Source organism: Bos grunniens, chromosome 21, assembly GCF_055505025.1.
Source record: "Bos grunniens cultivar Pamir isolate PY7600 chromosome 21, Bosgru_T2T1.0, whole genome shotgun sequence".
In the NCBI taxonomy this organism is placed as follows: Eukaryota; Metazoa; Chordata; class Mammalia; order Artiodactyla; family Bovidae; genus Bos; species Bos grunniens.
The window spans coordinates 45,101,851-45,127,753 of NC_141185.1; the positions used below are offsets into that span (position 1 = coordinate 45,101,851).

General features: G+C 50.7%; 1 protein-coding gene across 2 annotated transcripts in view; it reads left to right on the top strand.

Annotated features, from left to right (window-relative positions):
- RASGRF1 (Ras protein specific guanine nucleotide releasing factor 1) overlaps window positions 1–25,903 on the top strand; it is a 102,865-nt gene that overhangs the window by 16,678 nt on the left and 60,284 nt on the right. For both annotated transcript variants that reach the window (XM_086364248.1, XM_086364251.1), the window contains exons 2-5: window positions 8,145–8,251; window positions 13,730–13,877; window positions 18,655–18,747; window positions 21,254–21,507. In XM_086364248.1, coding sequence (XP_086220374.1) covers window positions 8,145–8,251; window positions 13,730–13,877; window positions 18,655–18,747; window positions 21,254–21,507 — 602 coding nt within the window. The remainder of the gene's footprint in view (window positions 1–8,144; window positions 8,252–13,729; window positions 13,878–18,654; window positions 18,748–21,253; window positions 21,508–25,903) is intronic.

The following is a 25,903-nucleotide window of genomic DNA, read 5'->3' on the forward strand; positions in this document are numbered from 1 at the left end:
TCACAAATGAGAAATCACTCAGGTAGAGAGTTAAAGGTGGAGAGACCTTGATTTTGCATGATTGAGACCACTCATGCATAGTTGACCAAAGCAGGTGTCAGTGTCATGCCCACTTGCCAGGAAGCTTCCCAGCTGGCTCAGATGGTAAAGAATCCGCCTGCAATGCAGGAGACCCAGGTTCAATCCCTGGGTCAGGAAGATTCCCTGGATAAGGGAACAGCAACCCACTCCAGTATTCTTGCCTGGAGAATCCCATAGGTAAAGGAACCTGGCAGGCCTACGGTCCATGCGGTCACAGAGTTGGACACGACTGAGCAACTAACGCTTTCACTTTCCACTTACCAGGGGGAGAGGCAGAGGCTGCCCAGAGTCCCTGGTTCTGAGCCGCACAGTCAAGCATGGACCCCACTGTTGAGACTTCCACCTGCTCCACCTTTTGTAGGATGACCAGGGGTCCTGGTGTGCTCAGGACTGTCTTGGTTTTAGCTCCAGAGTCCGCTGCTTGCAGAAGCGCCTCAGTTCAGTTCAGTCACTCAGTCATGTCCAACTCTCTGTGACCCCATGGACTGCAGCATGCCAGACTTCCCTGTCCATCAGCAACTCCCAGAGCTTGCTCAAATTCATATCCATTGAGTCGGTGATGCCATCCAACCAACTCATCCTCTGTTGTCCCCTTCTCCTCCTGCTTTCAATCTTTCCCAGCATCAGAGTCTTTTCCAGTGAGTCAGTTCTTCTCATCAGGTGGTCAAAGTATTGGAGTTTCAGCTTTAGCATCAGTCTTTCCAATGAATAGTCAGGACTAATCTCCTTTAGGGTGGACTGGTTTGATCTCCTTACAGTCCAAGGGATTCTCAAGAGTCTTCTCCAACACCACAGTTCAAAAGCATCAATTCTTCGGTGCTCAGCTTTCTTTATAGTCCAACTCTCACATCCATACATGACCACTGGAAAAACCTTAGCTTTGACTAGACGGACCTTTGTTGGCAAAGTAATATCTCTGCTTTTTAATATGCTGTCTAGGTTGGTCATAGCTTTTCTTTCAAAGAGCAAGTGTCTTTTAATTTCATGGCTGCAGTTACCATCTGCAGTGATTTTGGAACCCAAGAAAGTAAAGTCTGTCACTATTTCCACTGTTTCCCCTTGTATTTGCTGTGAAGTGATGGGACCGGATGCCATGATCTTAGTTTTTTTAATGTTGAGTTTTAAGCCAATTTCTTCACTCTCCACTTTCACCTTCATCAAGAGGCTTTTTAGTTCCTCTTCACTTTCAGCCAGAAGGATGGTGTAATCTGCATATCTGAGGTTATTGCTGTTTCTCCCGGCAATCTTGATTCCAGCTTGTGCTTCTTCCAGCCCAGCGTTTCTCATGATGTACTCTGCATATAAGTTAAATAAGCAGGGTGACAATATACAGCCTTGATGTACTCTTCCCAATTTGGAACCAGTCTGTTGTTCCCTGTCTGGTTCTAACTGTTGCTTCTTGACCTGCATACAGAGTTCTCAGGAGCCTGGTAAGGTGGTCTGGTATTCCCATCTCTTGAAGAATTTTCCACAGTTTGTTGTGATCTATAGTCCCAGGTCAACTGGGATGTTTGGTCATCGCACCTGTCAGTGGTTTCCCCATGTTCTACATCCTGTGGAGGTGCGGAAGCCCTCCCAGCCAGTTGGGATAGGCAGGAGGCGAGAGGGAGGATAAGCAGAACCAGGGTTGCTGGTCATCCCTAGAAAAGATGGATATTGATAGCATTTACCCAGAATGCCCAGAGACACCCCATCTGCCTTCTGGACTACAAGCCTGTGAGATCCTCAGGCGGTCACTGGCGGTAGAGCACTCTCTGGTTCTCTATGGTGGTTACAGAGCTCCAGGGAGTTTGGCTGGCCCAAACAAGGCCTAGACCCCAGGATCTGGAACCAAAGCAGGCCAGTGGGTCCCCCATTCCTGCCTAAGCCCAGGCCCCTGTCGCAGATCATAATTCTCTGGCATCAAGAAAGTCTGTCCCCATACACCCAAACCAAGCAGAAAGGAGTTTAGGGAGGGGAGAGTGTGTCAGGGCCTGAGGACATGTGTCTGGGCTTCCTGGGCAGGGTAGAGAAAGAAAGAGGAGCCCCTAACCCTGGAAGCAGCCAGTCACCGGCCTGAGCAAGAGGAGCCTGAGCAACTCAGGGAAGAAAGGGGCTCTATATGTGGGCTGGTTTCTGTGGCTGGTGATGAAGCTGTGGCCAAGTGATCTCACTTGCCATGTGGACAGAGACTGGGAGAAGGGGCGGAGGAACTTGGACAGGTAGATAGGAGAGAGGCAGCAAGAGAGACACAGGGAGAAAGGGACAGAGAGGTGTGGAGGTTCAAAAGGAGACAAGAGACAGAGAACAATGGAAATAACAAGATTAGGTGACTTCCTTGGTGGTCCGGTGGGTAAGACTTTGCCCTCCAATGTAGAGGGCATGGGTTCCATCCCTGGTTAGGGAATTAAGATCCTACATGTTTCATGATGGTTTAGTTGCTAAGTCATGTCTAACTCTTGTGACCTCATGGACTGTAGCCCCCTAGGCTCCTCTGTCCATGGGATTTCCCAGACAAGAATACTAGAGTGGGTTGCCATTTCCTCCTCTAGGGGATTTTCCCGACCCAGGGATTGAACCAGAATCTCCTGCATCTCTGGCATTGCCAGGCAGGTTCTTTATCGCTGAGCCATAGTGCAGCTGAAAGAAAAAGAGCAAGATCAAAGAACCAGAGAGAAGGGGAGATGGTATTTTTCCTACTCCAAGAACCAAGAGGTAAGCTCCTCAGAGCAGCCAAGCCAGAGGCAGCCCCACTCCCCATTGAGGATGCAGTGATGGGAAACAGCCTCACCCTGGGTCCTGAGGGCCATCATCAGGGCAGAGCTTCAGGCTCAGCTATACCAGGCCAGCCACTCTCAACCAGGCATCCTGTCTCTCGTGCACACCCGTGGGCAGCCCAGCCCAAGCGTTGACATCCAGGGATGGGGCTGGGGTCGGGTGATGGCAGCCAGCAGAGGATGGGAGGTCAGTCCTGAGCATCCTTTGGGGAGGGACCAGCCAGTTTCTTGCTATGCGGCAGTGCATCTACCCACAAGATGGGCAGTTGTTCCTTTGATGTTGCCCTGAGCTGCTGAAGTGGCTCAGGGCTGGACAGTCATCACACTTTTGCTCCCAAGTCCACAGCAACCCATACAGGCCAAGAAGTCACCTATTTTGGGAACTCCCTTGGTGGTCCAATGGTTAAGACTCCACGCTCTCAATGCAAGGGGCCTGAGTTCCATCCCTCATTCAGGGAACTAGATCCCACGTGCCACAGCTGGAAAAAAAAAAAAAAAAAGATACTCTGTGCCATAAGGAAGATTTGGCACAGTCAAATAGATAAATTTTTTAGTATCTGGCCTTCTCTGGTTGCTCAGATGATAAAGAATCTGCCTACAATGGAGGAGACCTAGGTCCGATCACTGGATCGGGAAGATCCCCCTGGAGAAGGGAATGGCAACCCACTTCAGTATTCTTGCCTGGAGAATCCCATGAACAGAGGAGCCTGGTGGGCTACAGTAAACTACAGTCCATGGGCTTACAAAGAGCTGGACACAACAAAGCATCTAAAACATCCTTCTTTCTTAGCATCTTCCTGGAGCCCCTGGCTCACCCATTCTCTCCCTGTGTGGGTTTTGTTCTTTCACAATGAATTGCACTTCCTCTCAGTCTCTGTGTCCCTGTGTGCTTTTCCTTCTGTCTCCCTCTCTGTGCTTCCCTCCAGCTTTCCCTTGTCCTTTGTCTTCATTTCTGTGTGTAGTCCCTCTTCCCTCATCTCCCACGTCCAAAGTTCAGCAAAGTCTCATTTATTTGGCTGCCTGAAGTCAGGTGGGGTGATGACTCAGAATTGCCAGGTGGAAGTTTTACTTTCCCTTAGTGAACACTTTCTACTAGTCAGTCAGGCAAAGTGGTTGTACGGGCCAGCTGTCAATGGGGAGGTTTACAAGCACAGAGGGAATGCTCCAGTCATCTGAAGCACTTACATTCCAGCCTGGGGCAGCCCCCAGTCCTGGCTCAGCTGAGCTATCTCCTGGCTGGTGACCTTGGGCAAACCACGGTGCTTGCCTCCACTTCCTCAGTTAAGTGGAGGTGATCCATTTCACACCTGGGGTTGAGGTGATAATGTGTGCTGAGAACCTGGCCTGATGCCCAGGGCCTCCGATTTCCCCTTTATCTACGGCCAAGCGCCACTACCACCCCCAGCTGCCAGCACTGCAGGCCCTTTGGTTTCTGCCCTGAAGGTACTCTGCAAGTTCTCCAGAGCTCACCATGCCGTCCGTAGCCAGCTTCCTAGGAGATGCAGTGGGTCTTGGCTGCTGTTATGGCCGTATGCACGTCCCTCCAGCCAGCGGGCCACTTCACCTGTATTTCTAGCCAGTCGGTTATTCAGGGTTTAGGTGCTATCTCTAAGGAAGAGAGATGCAGGATGCTTGTGGGAGAATGGTCCCAGGACCTGAACTAGAACAGCAGCAATGGGGACAGATGCCAGGCCACACAGTATTGGAACGAACAGAAGGGTGAACTGGCAGCTTGCGGTGGAGGGGGTGCAAGGGGCTGGGGAAGGGGCCTCTGGGAGCCCTGTCTCTGGTCTGAGGGACTGAGAATTGAGTATCAGCAGCTGTCGAAAGCCAGAGGACTCTCCTAGAGACTGTCCTATGGAGTGGAGTAAGTCAGGAAGAGAAAAATAAATATCATATCTTAACGCATATATGCGGAATCTAGAAAAATGGTACTAGTGAAGCTATTTGCAGGGCAGAAATAGAGAGCCAGAGGCAGAGAATGGGCTTATGGACACAGGAGGGGACGGACAGGTTGGGATGAATTGAGAGAGTAGCCCTGACATGTATACACCACATGTATAAAACAGGCAGCTAGTGGGAAGCCACTGCATAGCACAGGGAGCTCAGCTCTGTGCTCTGTGATGACCTAGAGGGGTGGGATGGGGCGGGGTGAGAGGGAGGTCCAAGAGGGAGGGGGTATATGTGTACATATAGCCGACTCATTTTGTTGTACAACAGAAACTAACACAACATTGTAAAGCAACCATATTCCAATAATAAATAAAATTTTAGATGTTAAAAAAAAAAAAAGGAAAACAAAGCCAGATGTTTCTGAAGGCCAGACTCAAGCTGGTGCTGGGGAGGGAAAGGGAGGCAGCCTTCCTGGCTTCCTTCCTCATGGTCAGCTGTCCAGCTGAGGTGAGGTGGCAGGGGCTTACAGTACACAGGGTGGCAGGTAGCTATCTGCTCATCCATGAAGCAAGACTGCTTAGAAAGAAAGTTCTTTTTAAAATGATTTATTATTATGTGGAGGATAATTGCTTTACAATATTGTGTTGGTTTCTGCCGTACATCAACATGAATCAGCCATAGGTATACACATGTCCCCTCTCTCTTGCATCCCGCCTCCCACCTCCCACCCCATCCCAGCCCTCTAGCTTGTCACAGAGCACCGGTTTTGAGCTTCCTGCGTCATACAACAAATTCCCACCATCTATTCTACGTACGGTGATGCATATGTTTCAGTGCTACTCTCTCAAACTTTCCCACCCTCTCCTTTCCCTCCTCATGTCCACAGTCTGTTCTCCAGGTGTGCGTCTCCACTGCTGACCTGCAGAGGTTCATCAGCACCATCTTTCTAGATCCCATATATATGCATTAACATACGATATTTGTTTTCCCCTTTCTGTCTTCACTCTGTATAACAGACTCTAGGTTCATTCACCTCAGTAGAACTGACTCATGTGTGTTCCTTTTTATGGCTGAGTGATATTCCCTTGTGTACATGTACCACAACCAGAGAGAAGCTTCTGCTGGGAGGGAGGGGCCTCAGCCAAGCCCACCACCTGCTGCAGCTCTGAGTAGCCAGACTCAGAGGCCTCCACCAAGCCCAGATGTCTCCTCCCCAGGGCAAGCAGCTCTGGGCCCCGCCACGGCTCCGTGGGGAAGGAAACTATGCCTGCCCTGGGAATTGGCCAGGGCCACGGATGAGTCCAGCCAGCTCCGACCATGCTGAGTTCCCCTGGGGATTCTCTGGGGACCCGGCAGCCCTGCTGAGCCCGTGTGGAGCTGGGAGGGCCTTGTTTCTGAGTTAGGACCCTGAGCCTCCCCTGGCCAAAAGTGCCTTCAGGTAGGGACCTTGCCTTTTTCATCCTTCACCCCAGCATCAAGCCCAAGATCTGTGTGGACAGTAGGTACCCGGGGAAGGTGTTATTCTGGCTCCTTTCGTTTCCAGCTATGGGACCTTGGGCAAGTGGCCTGACTTTTCTGCACCTCACATTCATCTGTGGTCAACAGATCACAAGACCTGTTCCACTTGGTGCATTTGGGAATACACAAGATCACAAGGTTCCAAGAGGCCCCTTCCCCAGCCCCTTCCACCCCCTCCGTTGGCATTTCATCGTATAGCCAGATCTCTGAACCTGGAGCCTATTATACAGAGTGAAGTTAAGTCAGGCGTGTGTGAGCTCTCCACCCCTGGGGATATGGGCAATGTGCTGGCTTGTCGCCTGCAGCTGCATGTGTCACTGCTCCCTTCTCCAGGGAGGGGGGAGTGCCCACCGGAGCCTTCCCAATTCAGTTATGTGTGGCTGCAGCTGACATTTCATTCCACAGCCAGATCTGTTTCCTAGGAAACAAGTGAGAGACATTGACTGTGCAGCGCACACACACATGCACACACACACACCCCTGGCTGCCACCAAGAATGACAATGAACAGAAAGACAGTAATGTCAGCGGAAGCAAAAAAAATAAGTTTATGCCCTTGTGCTGGTGCTCCCTGCTGCCCAGGCTGCAGGGGAGGGAGGGACGGGCCAGCACTCCTTGACGCAAGACCACATCGTGGCTTGTGGGGCAACTTCTGAACAGGCAGGTTTGGGGGGACCCCTACTGCACCTCGCAGCCTCTCTCCTCCAGGGCCAGACCCAGGTGGCCTCCACAGGTGGGGTCCCGATTCGTTGCTTGTGCACCTTCTCTCTGACCGAGTCTGCTCCCAGCTTTCCTCTCCACCCTGAAGCTGGCACCCTAGACTCCTGTCTGCAGCCAGAAAGACACGGTCCTCCAGGCACACACAGGCTGCATGTCCACTCCCACCCTTGACTCCCTGACACCTGCCCTTTATCCTGCCGATGCCTCCTCCAGTCTCTGGCATCCCACCCTCCTAAGGTGCTCAAGCCAGAGACCTGGGAGTGTCCTTCCGCTCAGTTCCACCATGCAGGCCCCTCCTCCCACCCAGCCTCAGCTCTGGCATACCTTATTTCCACCCCTGGAACATGCCGTGCACTCTAGATGTCCATGCTCCCTTCTGTTCTTCCATCGACTGAAGTAAAGCCTGGACAAACACCTCGTCCTCTGGGAAGGCCTCCTGCTTTTCTTGGGCTGAATCAGCAGGTGACTTTCCCTGGACCCTTTTTTCTTACCTCCATGAGGGTAATGATCATTGCACTGCATTAATGATATCGAACATGTGGGCTTACTAGATTTCCGGTGTTCTAACAGCTTTATAGGTATTCATTCATAGAATGATATTACACTTGTGTGTCTATTGTTGGCGTCCTTGCTGCCCTGGCAGCTTGGAGAGCAGGCCCCCCGTGTGACCCAGCTCTAAGTCAGCCACCAGCTCCCAACATAGAGCTGGCTTCTGGTGAGCTTGCTAGGGTCTGTCTGTTTCTTGCTGTAAGGCCAGGACATAGTAGAATACACAGAATGTTTTTGTGGAGTGAATGAAATGAATGCTGCACTGAGTGGGTACCCAGTTGCCAGAGGGGATGCTCTCTTGGTGTGTTTCCTCTGCCTTTCTCCCAGCATACCTGATGGCTTAAAACTGGCTTTTGTGCAGTCTGTTGGCAAAGAGGGCTTTGTGGGTTTTGCTTCCTTCTTACAATAACCTAAGCATAGGCTCTGTTACATTGTACAAAGCCTGCCTTAATCAGAGTTTGAAACTGCTAAATAGAATGGCATTCAGATGATCATAGATAATGAGTGCGTGCCTAGCAGATGTGGCAGCAGAGTGTTTTGCAAAGCAGCCAGATGGATGACAGGAGATGCTGCTGGTTCCCTGCCCATCACCCTGGTAATCGGGGCTGTCTTCTTTTTCTTTGGGCAGCACTATTTCACGGTTAACTTCAGCCACGAGAACCAGAAAGCCTTGGAGCTGAGGACAGAGGACGCCAAGGACTGCGACGAGTGGGTGGCAGCCATCGCTCATGCCAGGTACGCCTCGGCCACCCCAAGGTCCAGGCAGAAGACTGGGCCCCGTCCTGGGCAAACTCAAACCCCGGGAGGGGAAGACATGGAGAGGGAGCACATGGAGGGGACATGAAGCTGTAAGAAGGGCGTCTTGACGGGTCCACTCTTAGAGACCCGGGGCTCTGATGTGCCTCTCCGGGATGCACGAGGAGCCAAGCGCCCCCGAGGAACAGCAGGGTGCCCTCCTGCCTCCAATCAGATGAGCTTCTTTTATCATCCCAGGAGAACTGAGTCCAATTTGATTGGATTATAGGGTTTTATTACAGGACTTCCCAGGTGGCTCAGATGGTAAAGAAGCCACCCACAGTGCTGGAGACCTGGGTTCGATCCCTGGTTTGGGAAGATCCCCTGGAGAAAGGAATGGCTACCCACTCCAGTATTCTTGCCTGGAGAATTCCATGGACAGAGAAGCCCGGTGGGCTATAGACCATGGGGTCACAGAGAGTCAGACACAACTGAGTGACTAAGCACAAGGTTTTATGGTCACCAAAAGCTAAGACCACCTGAGTTCTAAACCGGATGCTGCAGGGATGTGCTGGTCCTGTCTTTTCTCTGGGCCTTGGTCTTCTCTATAGACTGAAATTCTCTGTGCTTGGATGTGCAGATTCTTAACTGGCTCTTTCCCTCCTTCCCATCCATGTGTGCCCCTCTCTGGAGGGACTCACTGGGCCAGGTGGGTAGAAGAGCAGAAGGAGAGTGTATGCAACAGAGAAAACGGGGGCTTCAAACTGAATGGAGCATTTCTAGGTTTGAGGGAAATGATGGGCTTGGGGGCTAGGGTGTGGCCCCAGAGCTAACAATCCCCAGCAGGGCCGAGTACTCTCAGGGAGGTTGGACACCCAGACTCACCCCTCCAAGCAGCAGACCTTTCTGGCTGAGAGGATAACGGTGTGTTTCTGTGTCTACTTGTCTACAAAATGTAAGCTCTTGGGAGCAGGTACCAAAGGCCTTATATAGACAAGAGTTCAGCAAATGTCGAGTGCAAGAATGCAAGGATGGATGGACAGAAGTTGGATGTTGAGTGTATGTGTGGGTGGTAAATGATGGATAAGTGGATAAATGAATAATAAATGAAAGATGGATAAGTGGTGAAAGTGAAAGTCACTCACTTTTACTTTCAAAAAGTCGTGTCCGACTCTTTGCAACCCCATGGAATTCTCCAGGCCAGAATACTACAGTGGGTAGCTGTTTCCTTCTCCAGGGGATCTTCCCAACCCAGGGAACGAACCCAGGTCTCCCACATTGCAGGCGGATTCTTTACCAGCTGAGCCACCAGGGAAGCCCAGATAAGTGTTGGAAGTATACATAAAGGGGACTTCCCTGGTGGTTCGGTGGTTAAGAATCTACCTTGAAATGCAGGGGACATGGGTTCAATCCCCAGTTGGGGAACTTAAGATCTCATACACAGAGGGGCAACTAAGCCTGTGAGCCAAACTAGAGAGTCTGTGCCACAGTGAAAGACCCCGAATGACCCAACAAAGATTCCTCTTGCCACAACTAAGAGCTGACGCAGCCAAAGAAATTTTTTAAAAAAAGACTGACAGTAGCAAATGTTGGAGAGGGGGTGGAGTAACTATAAATCACACGATGCTGGTGGGAGCATAAAGTGGTTCAACCACTTTGAAAAATCATTAGGCAGTTCCTTTAAAAGTGAAACATTAACCTACTCTGTGACCCGGCAGTTCCACTTCCTAGTATTTATCTCGAGAGAAATAAAAAACATCAACAGAAAGTCTTGCATGCAAATTTCCTTAGCAGCTTTATGCACAATAGCCCCCAAACTAGAAATAGCTGAGGTGTCTATCAACAGGCAGATGTAGGAAAGAACCTTGATACATCTTTGCGATAGAATACCGCTCAACAATAAAAAGGAACCCACTGCAAATATGTGTAACAAAACAGATAGCCAGGATGCGGAGTAAAAGAGCCAGACATAAGACAGTACATGCTGTCTGAATCCTGCTATCTGAAATTCTAATAACACAGGCAGAACTAAACTGTGGTGACAGAAATCCAAAAGTAGCTACTTCTGGGGTGTGGATTGATGAGGAGGGGCACAGGGGAATTCTGGGGTGTTGGGGATTTTCTTTATCTCAATCAGGGCATATGCATTTATCCACCTCAATCAAACTGTACATTTATGGTCTGTGCTTCCCATTCCCAAATTCCCCTCAAATTTGTAAAACAAATTATGTCTATTAGCGTGTTTTAGTTCTCTACAGCTGCAGAACAAGTGATCACAAACTTAGTAGCTCAAAACCAAACCCATTTCTCTCAGTTCTGTGGTCAGAAGTCTGGACTGAGACTTGGCTGTGATCTCTGCACAGAGGTCATGGGCTGAAATCAAGGAGTCAAACTTCTGACCTCGAAGTTCTGGAGATGTCTCTGCTTCCAAGCTCACTCCTATTGTTGGCAAGAGTCAGTTTCTTATAGGAGTGCATCCCTGCTGGCTGGTGGTCAGGGAGGGCTCTCAGCTCCATCCTGTAGCACAGCAGTCTGGCATTCCGTGCCATGTGGTCCCTTCCATCCTTGAGCCAACAGTGATTCACCAAATCGTTCTCCAGCCCCAAATTTCTGACCACTCCTTCTGTGACCAGCCAGAGAAAGCTCTCCATTTTAAGAAGTTCATGTGGGGCCTTCTCCAGTAGTCCAGTGGTTAAGACACTGCCTTCCAATGCAAGGGATGTGGGTTTGATTCCTGGTCGGGGAGCTAAGATCTGACAAGCCTCGGGGCTGCAACTAAGACCCAGTGCAGCCAAATAAAATTGTATAAATTAGATGAATAAGTAAAATAAAGCCTCATATGATTAGGTAAGGCCCACCTAGAGAATCTCCCTTAAGGTCAGCTATGCCAAAGAGTGGGTGTCCCAGGTGACTCACTGGTAAAGAATCTGGCTGCCAGTACAGGAGGCATGGGTTAGATCCCTGGGTCAGGCAGATCCCCTGAAGAAAGAAATGGCAACCCAGTCCAGTATTCTTGCCTGGAGAATCCCATTGACAGAGGAGCCTGGCAGGCTAGAGTCCATGACGTTGCAAAGGGTCGGACACGACTGAGTGAGTAACACATTCACAGAGGAACATGTCTGATCCTTTTCTGAGGGAAAGTTTTATTTTCAAAGAGAATGGGAAGAGAGGTTGGAAGAAGAAAAAGGAGGGACCAGAAGTCCCAAACCAATTCTTACTCCTCAACTCTTGCCAAGGCCACACTGGACTTGGACACAGGCTTTTTTGCTCTGGGCCAGGACATTTAAGGGGAAGACAAAAACTAGCTGCTGAGGCTACAGTTAGGTTGTCTAAGAGATGTGGTCATTTTGGCCCATGAGATACCTGCAGAGAGACAGTGAGCTGTCCCTGGCTGCTGCCAACCCAGAAGCCATGGCCACCCAGAAGCTCTTCAAGTCAGATGCTATGCAGATGGACAACCATAGCACAGACTGAAGGGCTGAGAGAAGCCAGCAGGGTCCAGTCTGGCTCCGAGCGTGCAGGTCTAGATGCGTTTTCAGAGGCATCTTTAATATGTGGACCAGGTTGGCTGCCCCTAGGGCTTCCATGGTGGCCTGGCGGGCTACAGTCAGTGAGACCACAAAAAAGTCGGAGACCACTGAGCGCCTAACACTTTCACTTTGACACAACATAGTAGAAACAAGGTATGTACAAAAATAAGCACATGGTATAGGAACAGGTACAGACACAATGCACTCTGCCACTGTATGCATAGTAGTCTAGATTATGGGATGCCTCTGGGCTATGTGTCTGTACAGCAATGTATAAAATGTAACACCAAGTGTGGCTTGTGGTCTGGAGCTCAGTAAGGAGAACTAGATGGAAACCGGACGGCCACGTGGAGAGCGCAGACCTGACTCTTCAGGAACTGTGGTGCGATTCCAGCTCCAGCTTCGACGCTCAGTGACTGACTGTCATTCAAGGGGGCAAGTCACTTCCCCTCTCTGGGCCTCAGTTTCTTTGTTTATAAAATTAGACAGTTGGCCTTTCGTGATTCCTGAGTTTCCTCCCAGCTCTGAGAATCTGTGAGTCTATAAAGACGGTGCTGCACAGAGGTGCAGATGGACCTAGAGTGTGTCATACAGAGTCAAGCAAGTCAGAAAGAGAAAAACAAATTTCATATAATATCACTTGTATGTGGAATCTGGAAAAATGGTACAGATGAACTTATTTGAAAAGCAGAAATAGAGTCACAGATATAGAGAACAAACTTATGGACACCAAAGGGGCAGGAGCAGGGGGGGGAATTGGGCAATTGGGATAGACAGGTATACACTACTACATATAAAACAGATGACTAACGAGAACCTGCTGGACAGCACAGGGAACTCGACTCAGTGCTCTGCGGTGACCTAAAAGGGAAGGAACTCCAAAAAAGAGGGGATATATGTATACATATCGACGAAGCACTTTGCTGTACAGCAGAAACTAACACAACACGGTAAAGCAGTTATACTCCAATAAAACGTTTTTTTAAAACCGAAAACTGGGGGAGGAGGAGGCAAGGGAGGCAGGCAGCGAAGACAGGGGAAGGGAAGAAAGGGAGGCACAAACAGACCGAACCGTCCTGCCAATAAGACTCCAGATCCCAGTTTTGAAGCACCGCTAAGAACAAACTGATGAAGGCTCTGAATTTTCACACTGGTGGAGCAAGGAGGAGAGACCAGCAGTGTGAAAACGGAGTCCTTCCTGTTCTCGACTGCATTTCCTTTGCAAGTCAAGATAATTAAGCCTCTTGGGAAGTTGGGAAAACATTAACACCTGATATTCTAGTTTAAATTCATTATAAGAGATGTACCAAAGCCTTATTTTAACCAAAGAGTTCTCTCTTGTAGCTTGTCGTTTACCTCTAGAAGGGGATGGGGGAACAAGCATGGAGCTTTGATTTGAGAATCAGGTGTTTTCCTCCAGGCACGGGCATCAGGTCCTCTGCCCACCCTCTGCCCCTGCCACCGCCCTGAGGAGAGCTGCCAGCTCTTCCCGCCACCCCTCCCCGCCCTTTCAGAGCACCACTGGGCAGAGCCTCCTTCTCTGACACCATCAAGGGACCGGTCTCCACTGCCCACCACCTCTGTCACATAGCCCCTCTCCTAGAGCAAAGCTGTTTCCCTGCCCTCAGCCTCCTGGGATCCTCATCTCCATCCTGGGGGCTTGTAGGGAGGCAATTATTGTCCCATTTTGCCAAGAGGGTCTCCCCCATAAGTTCTTAGGGACTTAAAGAACTTGTGTGAAGTGGCTTCTGAGTTTGAAACAAAAGCCACTGTCTCTAAGCTGTCACACCACTTACCAGTTGCATCCAGGGAACCTGGAAGGTCATGTCAGTAGATTCCAGACTGAACAGTGTCCTCTCAATTTAAGTGGGAGGTCATTGGTGACCCCAGAGAGGCAGCCAGCTCCTGTGGGTGCAGCATCCTACTTGCCCTCTCCCTCTGTCCGCAGCTACCGGACCCTGGCCACGGAGCACGAGGCGCTGATGCAAAAATACCTGCACCTGCTGCAGATCGTGGAGACCGAGAAGACGGTGGCCAAGCAGCTGCGGCAGCAGATCGAGGACGGGGAGGTGGAGATCGAGCGACTGAAGGCAGAGGTGACCGCAACCCCGGGAGCAGAGGAGTCTGGCCAGGGATCCCAGCCTCCAACCTCACACCCGGGCTCCCCAGGTTCAGGGAGGCACAGGGTAGGCAGGAGGGACCCTCTCCCAGCCACAGCTATGCCAGCCCCAAACTTAAAATCAGTGATGCTGGCCCAGTAGAAAGGTCGGGTGGTCAGATCTGGGTTCAAAGCCCACCCCTGCCTCTTAACAGCTGCAACGTGAAGCAAGTCCCCCAGTCCCTCTGCACCTCTGTCTATGTTGTTGTTTAGTCGCTAAGTCGTGCCCAACTCTTTGCAACCCCATGGACTGCAGTATACCAGTCTTCCCTGTCCTTCACTATCTCCCAGAGTTTGCTCAAACTCACGTCCTTTGAGTTGATGTTGCCATCCAACCATCTCATCCTCTGTCGTCCACTTCTCCTCCTGCCTTCAATCTTTCCCAGCATCAGGGTCTTTTCTAATGAGTCAGCTCTTTACATCAGGTTGCCAAAGTATTGGAGTTTCAGCTTCAGCATCAGTCCTTCCAATGGATATTCAGGGTTGATTTCCTTTAGGATTGACTGGTTTGATCTCCTTGCTGCCCGAGAGACTCTCAAGAGTCTTCTACAGCACCACAGTTCGAAAGCATCAATTCTTTGGCGCTCAACCTTCTTTCTGAAGAATAGGCTTTTTATCACTAGCTGACAAGGCTGTGAAGATCAAGTGAGGTCACTGATTGGCAAGCTCCTGGTTAATCTTCTGACAACCACATGGACTAAGGGGCAGGTGTGGGGCCAGAGCATGGCTGGTAAGTCCTCAGAGTGTGGGCTCAGGCTCAGCTCCAAGACGATCCCTTCCTTCTGCCTGCCATGGCCGTCTGGAGGCTGATTAAGTCTTCCAAAACTTCTAGAACTAGTCTTCTAGTCTTGCTAGGTTAAGTCTTCTAGACCTTCACTACTCAAAGTGTGATATGGCCCATCAGAAGTGCAGAACCTGGGGTCTCACCCAGATATCCCGATTCAGAACCTGCACTTTAACAGCATCCCAGCAATTCTCATTTACCTGAGAGCTGCTGACTCTCAGCCCACAGATACCCCTCGCCAGCTGTTCACACCTCCACATGATGATCTGATCGCCTCTCATGGCCTCATCTCACCAGGAGGTCACAATGTGTGTTAATTGCTCAGTCATGTCTGACTCTTTGTGACCCCCATGGACTGTAGCCCACCAGGCTCCTCTGTCCATGGGATTCTCTGGGCAAGAATACTGGAGTGGGTTGCCATTCCCTTCTCCAGCGTAGCCTCCTGACCCAGGGATCGAACCCCGGTCTCCCACGTTGTGGGCAGATTCATTACCATCTGAGCCATCAGGGGAGCCCCCCAAAATGCAGGGGCATCAATTCTTCAGCACTCAGCCTTTTTTATTGTCCAGCTCTCACATCCATACATGACTACTGGAAAAAATCATAGCTTTGACTGTACGGACCTTTGTAGGCTACAGTCCATAGGGTCCCATAGAGTTGGACAAGACTGAGTGACTAGGCACACACGCACAGGGAACTGTATCCCACATGTTGCTAGACAAGATCAAAAAACTTAAGGAAAAAAAAAGGGAGGAAGAACTGAGCTGTGTGGCAGCTATCTGAAAAACAAGAATTACAAAGGTCTTAGTAAAACCTTGGCAGTTAACAAAGAGGAAAACACCTGGGTTAATTCCACCGTGAATGATGGCTCTGACTAAATGCATTCTGGACTAAACACACTGCCTCTTGAGAGGGAGCAGGATGGGGCAGAAACCGATGCACCCTGTCTCAAAGTTGGGGTGGCAAGCGGGGTTTTCCTCTGATGGATTAAGGAAGCCAGACCACTGGTGGCGAGTGGACAGGGTCCAGCAGAGACACCTGGCTTTGAGCCTGGTCAGGCAGCCGAAGCTAGACTCTAGCCAGTGACTTGGGCATGAGCCAAAGTCCCCACCCTGCGTGGCCTTCATTGACAAGGGTCAACTGAGCAGACCCTGGACATCTAGCAAGCAAACCGAGGTCCAAAGCAGAGCCATCTCCAGAAGAGACCGGCCAGGGTCAGAGAAAGGCTGCCTCCGTGGGCTCACCTGACCTTTGCTCCAGGCAGAGATGGGCCATAGCCCAGGACTTGTGCGGGCTTGCAACTCGCAGGCTTGCAACTCCCTCACTAGAGCTTTGCCCCCCACCCCAGACCTGGTGATCCTTGAACAGAGGCTCCAAGGCTGCCAGTGCTACTGTGCATGCAGCATAGTGCCTGACCTAATTGCATCTATTTTTTGCCCTGGTCCCTGCTGAGTGGATGTCCTGGAATGCCTCTTTCTGAGACAAGTGCCAGGTTTAAATACAGGACGGACACACACACACAGCACATGCACACACACAACCCACCATGCTAAAGAAAAAAAAAAAAGTGGTTCCACGTGCAAAGCTCAAAAGTAGCAAAGAAAGCAGAAGGTGATAATAATCAGGTCAAATGTGGGCATTGACTGGGCATTCCTGCATCTCTCAGCTCTCTAAGAGCCTGCCTGTGCGTGTGTGTGTTCGCATGTATTCCTCAGCCCTTTAAAATACAGATCAAAGAACCAGCCTTTATTTCACTGTGCAGATGTTCCCAGAGAATCGAAATAAAAGGTGGGGGGTGGGGGAGAAAGAAGAAAAGCCTGTGTCGGCGCTGAATATGTCTCAGTTAGATATTTTCAGCCGCTCTTCAAGCATAGGCTGGGGTAATTTTAGCAACCCGCGAGTGGAGAGCGGGTAACTGTTCCATTTTGCTTTCAGAGTGCTCAATTCGCTCAATTGTGAGAGCCCATTCATTCTGCAGTTCAGCAAGTGGCCTTGAGGGGACAGAGCCACGTGCGCTGAAGAGGAGCGGAGGCTTTGTGGTGGTGTTTGTGGAGTCCCCTGGGCTGTGTGGGGCTCAGTGACTGTGGCGTTTTCCTGTGGTTGAGGTTTTTGTCACTGCTGTGGTTCTAACCCTTCTCTAATTAACTTATTTCTGTAGCCAATGAATATCTGTCAGACACCAGCCCCACACTAGGCACCCGGAACCCATGAATGAATGAAACGGTATGGTCCTTCCCCTATAGATACCATAGTCGTGATGGAATACACAGGCAGTATCAGCATTTTCGGGCTTCCCAGGTGGTAAAGAATCCGCTTGCCACTGCAGGAGACCAAGAGACACGTGTTCAATCCCTGGGTCGGGAAGATTCCCTGGAGAGGGAAATGGCAACCCACTCCAGTATTCTTGCCTGGAGAATCCCATTGACAGAGGAGCTTGGCAGGCTACAGTCCATAGAGTTGCAAAGAGTCAGACACAACTGAAGTGACTTAGTATGCATGCATGTCAGCATTTTCACGAGAAAGTTCGAAGCCCTGGGAGCCCTGGTGAGGGATCCCCAGCAGAAACTTGCGGACTCTGGGGTGGCGTGATGGAGCCCCACCAGGGAGGCTGCACCACTGGCCTGTCCACCTGAGATTGCCTGAGGCCCCCGGCCACAGTGTGGCTTAAGGCGCCTCTTCTGGGTGATACTGTGTTGGCTTTATTCTTGCAGCTGGGCAGACCTGTCTGATCCCAAATCTGGCAAATATAGATTCTTAGATCAGCTCCAACGCTCATTTAAAGGGCTGTTCCATTTTTCTAGGCCAGCAGTTCCCAGGCTGTGTTCCAAAGAGAGCTCCAAGTCAGAGAAGTCCTTCAGGGTTGTCCCGGGAGGGGACAGCCAAGCCAGCAGCACTTCCAGCTGAAGTCCTGCTGGGGTTCCAGGACAGTTTTGTTTGAAAAAACAAAGGGACTACCCAAGTGTCCATTGATGGGTGAATGGATCGAAAAATAGGGTTTGTATATACAATGGATGTCTTCCCTGGTGGCTCAGCGGTCAAGAATCCGCCTGCCAGTGCTTGAGAACAGTTTGATCCCTGGGTCAGAAAGATCCCCTGGAGAAGGAAATGGCAACCCACTCCAGTATTCTTCCCCAGAAAATCCCATGGACAGAGGAGCCTGGCAGACTACAGTCCATGGAGTTGCTAAGAGTTAGACCCTACTGACCAACAAAACAACAATACAGTGGATATTACTCAACCTTACAAAGGAAGGGAAGTCTGACACCTGGTATGACACAGGTGAAACTTACGCTGGTGAAATAAGGCAGACACAGGTAGACAAATACTGTCCGATTCCACTTAGGCAAGGTACCTAGAGACCAGATTCACAGAAAGTAGAATGGTGGGTGCCAGGGGCTGGGGAGTTAGTGTTTAAATGGGGACAGAGTTGGGGAGGATGAGAAAGTTCTGGAGACAGATGGTGCAGATGGTTGCACAGCAGTGCGAATGAACTTGATGCTACTGAGCTGTGCACTTAAAACTGGTTAAAACAGTAAATTTTATGTTATGTCTATTTTACCACAATAGAAATTCGAAGATAAAGAGACTGAAGGTTTAGGAAGCAAGGAAGATGATCACAGATTTGGACCAAAGCTCCCAGATTACAAAGGGATTGCCTGCAGCCCTGAGGGTGCCCCGCCCAGGGTCACTCAGAGTCAGATCCCAGCTGCCCTGGACCCGGGTGGACGGGCACCAGGTCCAGTGCTCACTCACAGATGTCCGGCTTGTGACCTCGGGCGGACAGGAGCTGCAGTACCCCTGGCCTCACGGAGTGCGTGGGAGGGCACTTGCCCACCACGCTGCGCCTGGTGGTGCCTGGAGTGGTGGGACTTCCGCCCGCTGCCGCAGCCCCCCCCCCACCCCCAGCAGCTGACCCATGTCTCTGTTGCAGATCGCATCTCTGCTCAAGGACAATGAGCGCATCCAGTCCACCCAGACTGTCACCCCCAACGACGAAGACAGTGACATCAAAAAAATCAAGAAGGTCTGTACCGTCCCTCAGGGCTGGTGAAGCTGCCCCGGTCCTCTTTAGAGAGCCCCACCCCCGCACAGCCCCGTGTCCACAGCGTCCACCTGCTGCCCCCCTGCTCCCAGTGTGGCCTTCCACTTCCACTCCAAAGGCAGAACCAATAGCCCTCATCTCCTACCGGCACCTTGTCGAGCCATTTCTTCCGGCTGTTTCTGTGAGGTAGGGTGGTTCAGCCCATTTGATAGATAGGAAAACCCAGGCCCCAAAAGGTGAAAGAGTGGATTGAGCCCGGGCAGGAACCCAGGCTGTGAGACTCGTAGCTGAGAGCTTTCTTCACGACCCTGGGCAGATTCAGCGAGACCCCAGGCCGCTCTTCCATCCTCCAAACCTTGCGTGCCTGACCGCCCCGCCTCACCCCAGCCACTGTCCTGCAAACACTGCCTCTCCCAACTGTACCCTTCGGTCCCCAGCAGAGGTTAGCATGGGAACCGACCTCTGTGACGCACCAGGGTTGGTCCAGCTGGTTTTACTCTTTTGGAGTCCAGAAGGGGTGAACATCTCAGGAGGTACCAGAAAACTGCCCAGTGGCGGGGATACTGACCAGCATCATGGGCCACCCTGTGCAGGGGAAGAACATGGTCTGTGTTTGCAGCTGGCCAGACTTGAAGCAGGGGAGCCTGACTCACCCTAAGAAAAACAAGTGAAACCAGAAAACCCTCCTTGTCAAGAGCATAAAAGGACCCCAGCACCATACAGACCAGAAGCTGCAAACTGGCTTCCCACAGGCCAAGTTCAGCCTCCCAGCGTGTTTGGGGTTTTTAGCCCATACGGTGTTTTTTTCCCCCCTTTTTAATGTGTTGCCGGTGCTATAAACGCTAAACATTTCACATTAAAAAAAAAAAAAAGTCTGTATTTCTGGTTACTCAGAAATAGAAAGAGCTAACATCCCTTACACACTTTCTATGTGCCAGACACTATTCTAGGAGATGTATGCAGATTAATCTCTTCCGAACTGAGAGCCCTCTGGAGTTTGATTATTGTCTGCATTTCACAGATGAGGGTACAGAAGCCCATAAGGGCAAAGTGACTTGCTTAGGTCACACAGCCAGGTATTGGCAAAGCGACATTTCAACCCTGGCCGCTGAGCTCCAGAGCCCACATCTTCGGTCACTGGGACACACCATCTCTTGGAAAAGCAGGAGGTCTCGCAGCCCCGGGCCTGCCTCCTGCCCACACTGTCTGCTGGCCCTAGGCCAGCTGCCTGCCCACCTATGATCCATAGGACCCCCTGGTACCCCATGGACATTGGGACTTGCCACTAGTGCCACCAGGGGTCTGAGCCAAGCCCTACCCACACAGGGATGTGCTGTCTGCCTTGTCTTCCATGGCCCCACTGGACTTCCTGGCCCATTTTGATAGCCATTCTGGTGGGAACATTTTGTTAAATCCAGCTGAAATACACTGTCCTCCTTTTATTGTCACCCTTCCGGGGCCTCTGAGCAAGCCCCTCACCCTTTATCCAGAGAGGCTTCTTATCTTCAGAGAGCTGTTGTGACGAAGTCAAGCCGCTCCTCCCCAGGGCAGACGGCCCTGGCCACAGGTCTGCACTCGGAAGGCCACACTTTCTGTTCACGGCCAGTGCCCTTTTCAGCTGATAGTATGTTGATGAGCACCTCAGCAGGCAGCCCCTGGATCCCCAGAATCCCCGCTCCGACCCAGCACCACGCAGCACCTTTGTTCCTGGGGCCCTGGGCCCTCCCCGTGCAGCCCCTGAGCTAGCCCACAACTCAGCAGCAGGAATGGTGAGGAGCCTTGATTGGAAGCATGCAGATCTTCACACAGTCCTCTGAGTCTGGGAATCAAGGCCCTTCCCAAGTTCTCGCCAAAACGAGGCCAAGCCAAGCAGCCCAACTCAAGTCACCGTGTTCATTTCTCCCCGTGGAGGCAGAGGAGAGCCTCTGGTGCCTGCTGATGAGGTCCAAGCATAAGATGAACTCATCTGCCATATTCAGTTCAATGTGATAATCGCCCTCTGTCCAGACAAGCTTAAATTGAAACTTCAGGGCTCTCAGGCCAGTCATTAGATGAGAAGTGTGAGCTCCACCTGGCACAGCCTGGCAGCTCTCTCTTCTCGAGTCCCCTCCCATGATGGGGACTTGGAGCCACATTTTCCCTCCGTCTGGTGATGCTACCAGAGAAACCTGGGGGACCTGGTTTGAACACAGAGGTCTGGGATGGGGCCTGGGGTTGGCATTTCTGACAGAATCTCAGGAGATGCTGAAGCTGCCTGTCCGGGAACCACACACTTTGAGTCTGGCCATCATCTCCTTAGCCTCAGGGCACAGATGGAGAGTGGACTTGGAGGGCCTCGAGGTCGCGCCCAGTACCACGCAGGCAGGGGCACCAGGCCTACCTTTGCCTGAGCTCTTTCCCTAAGCACAGGGGACGACAGAGCCTTGGTCCTGGAAGGACCTGGGCAGCAGAGGCTGATGGGCGGCTCTCCCCCGGTCTCGGCGCCCAGGTGCAGAGCTTCCTGCGGGGCTGGCTATGCCGGCGCAAGTGGAAGACCATCATCCAGGACTACATCCGGTCACCGCACGCAGACAGCATGCGCAAGAGGAACCAGGTGGTGTTCAGCATGCTGGAGGCCGAGGCCGAGTACGTGCAGCAGCTGCACATCCTGGTGAACAACTTCCTGCGCCCACTGCGGATGGCCGCCAGCTCCAAGAAGCCCCCCATCACGCACGACGACGTCAGCAGCATCTTCCTGAACAGGTGAGCACCTGAACCTCGGTCCCTGCCTGCACCCCACCACCACCACCACCACCACCACCACCACTTCCTCGAAGTGCTTGGCCAAGGCGGGAGGAGGGAGCCTGGCCAGCACTGAACTTGAGCGCAAGCCCTCCTCTAGTTCCCACCAAGTGCTGAGGAGGAAACTGAGCCCAGAGAGGAAGGAGCCCTCCTGAGGCCCCGGGCCTAGAAGCCAGTGTTCTGACCCTTATGGGCAGGATATGGATAGAGGCCCACAGAGTAGATGTCTAAACTCAGGGGTTCAGCTGGGGCAATGTCGGGAGACGTTTTTGATTGTCAGAACTTGGTGAGGGGGTTCGGGGGAGAGTTTGCAAGTAGCATCTAGTGGGTAGAGGTCAGAGATGATGCTCAACATCCTACAGTGCACAGAGCAGTTCCCCGCCCCAGCAAAGAATTATTCCACCAGAAATAATCATGCCAATACCCTGGTGGTCCAGTGGTTAAGACACTGAGCTCCCACTGCAAGGGGTGCAGATTTGATCCCCGGTCAGGGAGCTAAGATCCTATGCACCAGAAAAAAATCAATCAATAAAAATAATCAAGCCAAGGTTGAGAAACCCTGGATTAAATGTTTCCTGTATTGAGAGGCAGGTTCATTACCACTGGCACCACGTGGGACAGGAGTTGAACTAAATGTTTACAAGTTACAAATCAAGCTACAAAAAACCAAGCATGTTCCTTTCCTCTACCTTAATAGCACCGTCATAATGATCAAGAAACAGGTCTAAATTTTTAGAATTCTCAGGCTCGTTAGAGTTCAGCTCTGTACCGTGTTACGCACATGCCATATGAAAGTGGTCACTTTTCCCAAATGGTGACCCTGGGTGTTTGTGTGGGATTGGAAGTGCCTCAAAAGGCTGAGCTGACGGTTGCCCTTCTGCTGTCCACCTCTTTTGAAAAGGGCAGTCTTAGGAAGTGGTTTAAAGGAGCTTTGTGGTAGCCAATAAAATGGAGTAAACTAGGTAAAAGCAACAAACATAAAAACATCAACAGAGCGCTATTTACAAACGATTCTCACCTAGGAATTAACGTAAATCATATGTGCTCCAGGTTATTCGTTCAGCTGCACTTCCTTTAGCATAGTCATCGTTCAGTCACTTCACTAGTTCCAGCTGCCTCATCCAGGTATTATGCAGAGATGTTTGGGACCCAGGGTCACCTCCCCTGGGCCCTGCTCTGCCCCTTTACCTGCCAGGGTGCTGTAGCAAGTTTAAGGACTTATGTATCACCTGGGAGGAGATGGGGGAGCCAGGGGACGCAGGTCTGATTTTGAGAGGTTGAGCTGAGATGCTGAAGGTGGCTGGGAGAAGGACCAGGCTGACCTCATGGATGTGGAGGAGATGTCAGGGTACAGGGACACGGTAGAGGTGGGAGCAGAAGGAGGGGAGCGGCTTCTAGCCTCAGAAAACCTTGTAGAAACTGAATCACTGGGCCTTACAAAATTGCTTTATTTTAATGTATTTAATTGGCTGTGCCAGGTCTTAGTTGCAGTATGTGGGATCTTCCTTGTGACATTCAGGCTCCTAGCTGCAGCATGTGGGCTCTAGTTCCCTGACCAGGGATAGAACCCAGGCCCCTGATTTGGGAGCACAGAGTCTTAACCACTGGACCAGTTGGGAAGTCCTGAACATGACTGCCTTCTTATCGTTCATACCTCAGCAAATGACCCACTGTGTGCATAGGACAGTATAAACGTCACTGTCTTAACCACTTTGCTTTTTGTGAGCAGAGACCAGCTTAATTGATTTTTTCATTAAAAAATAGCAGCACTGCACAGCTTCTGTGCATGACTGAATGTTCTGGACTGCCCTCACCACATTAAGCTTTGCAGGGCCGGCTTCATGCCAGGCTCTCTGAGCACTTGGCCCGAGTGATTTCCAATCCTGGGAGATGCCCCATCAGGCTGGCATCAGAGCTCAGAGAGGTGATGGATGGGACATTCTCAGGGTTCCAGTGGGCTGTGACTTTAATTCAGTTCCATTTTACATCAAGGCCTCTGCTTGCCCCTGCTGCCCTATTAAATGATGGGCTGGATCTTCACTTACCCCATCCTCCTTTTCCCCAACGCGTGCTCATCACAACCCAGGTCTTGGCACGCACTGCCCCCACCCACTTCTGCACTATTGAGAACTTTCTGTTGCGTGTGAACCCAGCCTCCCCTCTTGCTGGGTAAGTGCCTCCCCTCTTGCTGGGTAAGTGCTGTGAATCTCTGGGGTCTCCCTGCCTTGGACCACAGCACAGAGGTCCGTGTGTGCCACAGGCCAAGGGCAGAGGCTGCCAGCCCACTCACTAGAAGGCATTTCTACACGTGACTTCCCCCGGGTTTGCTTTTAGGCCAAAATGAATTCAATGATTCAGCCACACTAGAAACCTGATGCTACTTTGGTGATTTCATTTGCCAGAGCTCCTTAAAAGAAGTCCTTGAGAAGAAAGAGGCCTCTCTCCAGGCTGGCAGATTCCTGGAGGGTGCTACAGAGCTGGGGAGGGGGTTAATTGTGTGTTTCTACAATAGTGGAGGGTGGAGGGTAGGGGAGGAGTGATCTTTGAAATAAACACCTGCAGCAGATTTTGTTTACCCAAGACAATGAGCGCAGAGACTTGGACTGTTTCCCTTTAATAAAAACATTGCCCGGCAACATGTGCTGGGAACCACAGGCATGGCCCCGTGATGAGAACATCCCGCCTGGGTGACAGATGGTTGGTACCTTGATGCCACTCTGATTGATCTGCGGTGGCTGGGAGTCCCGGGCTGAGAAGGATGGTGAGGCTCCGTGGGGGAGTATGCTGCCATCCATTCGTCATGTCTGCATGGGCTGGGGAGTGAGGAGGGATGGGTAGAGAGCAGGGCAAGAGTGAAGAGGCCTGGTTCTGCCCTCCTCTTCAGCCCAGCCCTGTGGATCTGAGAATGGCTTGGGTGAGTCACACTCCTTTCTGGGCTCAAGAAGGGAACCAGGAAAAATGAATGCTTCCCAAGTAGACAGGTCGCTTCCTCTTCCTCTAATTCTCCCCACCCTACTGTCCTCCCTGTTTTCCTTACAACAGCTCTCTCCTACTCTTCCTTCATGTTTTTCTTGGATGTCTCCGACCACCCCACTCCCCTTGTCGCCGTTGGCTTCTTTTCCCTGGTTGTGTGCTTCCAGGGCCCTCTTTTGTAGCATTCATCACACTTAAATAACGATTTCTTTTGTGTTAGATTCCCTGTTGCACTCTAAGTAAGCTGTGGGGAGGGATAGGGCCGTAGAATACAGTTGCCCTCACTGTGCACTGCACAATTCAGGGACAGCATTCACATAAACTAGGTCTCAGCAGAGTTCTTCTGTCAAAGGCCAGATGGTAAATATTTTAGATCTTGAGGGCCAGAGGGTCTCTGTCAGAAGCAGGTGGACTTAGGCAATCCTAATGGTTGGTTGAATGGGTGCAGCTATGTTACAGTAAACCTTTACTTATGGATGCTAAAATGGTAATTCTATATAATTTTTACTTACCATAAAATGCACTTTTGATTTTTTTCAACCATTTAAAATTATAAAAGTCCTTCTAAACGTGCAGGCTGTACAAAAACAGAAAGTGGGCCAGCATTCTGGATGGCAAGATTCCATGTCATAAATATGTCATTTTACCCAAAACATGCTATAAAGTTAATATAATTGCAGTTGAAGTTCAGCCTAGCAGAGTGATTTTAAAGTCCATCTGAAGGAATAAATACATGTAAATTGATAATCATGTTCTGAAAAAAGAACAATGAAAGTAACATTTCCTACATTAATTCAAATATATTATAGGCTTATAAACATATTAAAAGTAACAAAAACAGCCCGACACTATTTCCAGAACAGGCCAATAGACCATCAAAGTAAAATAGAAAGTTCAGAAACAGACTTACACATGTTTGAGAATTTAGTAACAATAAAGTCAGCTTTGGAAAGCAGGGGAAACAGCTGGAGTATTGGATAAATAATGGGGCAGTTGGCTAACCAAACTGAGAGAAAGATTACATTTATGTATTTTATTCACAAGCTACACCAAAGTAAACTGGAGTTAAGTATTTTTACAATCACTTATTTATTTTGGCTGCACCAGGTCTTCCTTGCTGCATGGGCTTTCTCTAGGTGCAGCAGGCGTACTCTCTGGTTGTGGTGCTCAGGCTTCTCTCGTGGTGGCTTCTCTTGTTGAGGCCCCTGGGCTCTAGAGCACAGGCTCAGTAGTTGTGGCACATGGGCTTAGTCTCTCTGAAGCATGTGGAATCTTCCAGACCAAGGATCTAACCTGTGTCCCCTGCATGGCAGGCAGATTCTTAACCACTGGACCACAAAGGAAGTCCCCTAGTTAAGTATTTATATGTAAAAAATAAAATACA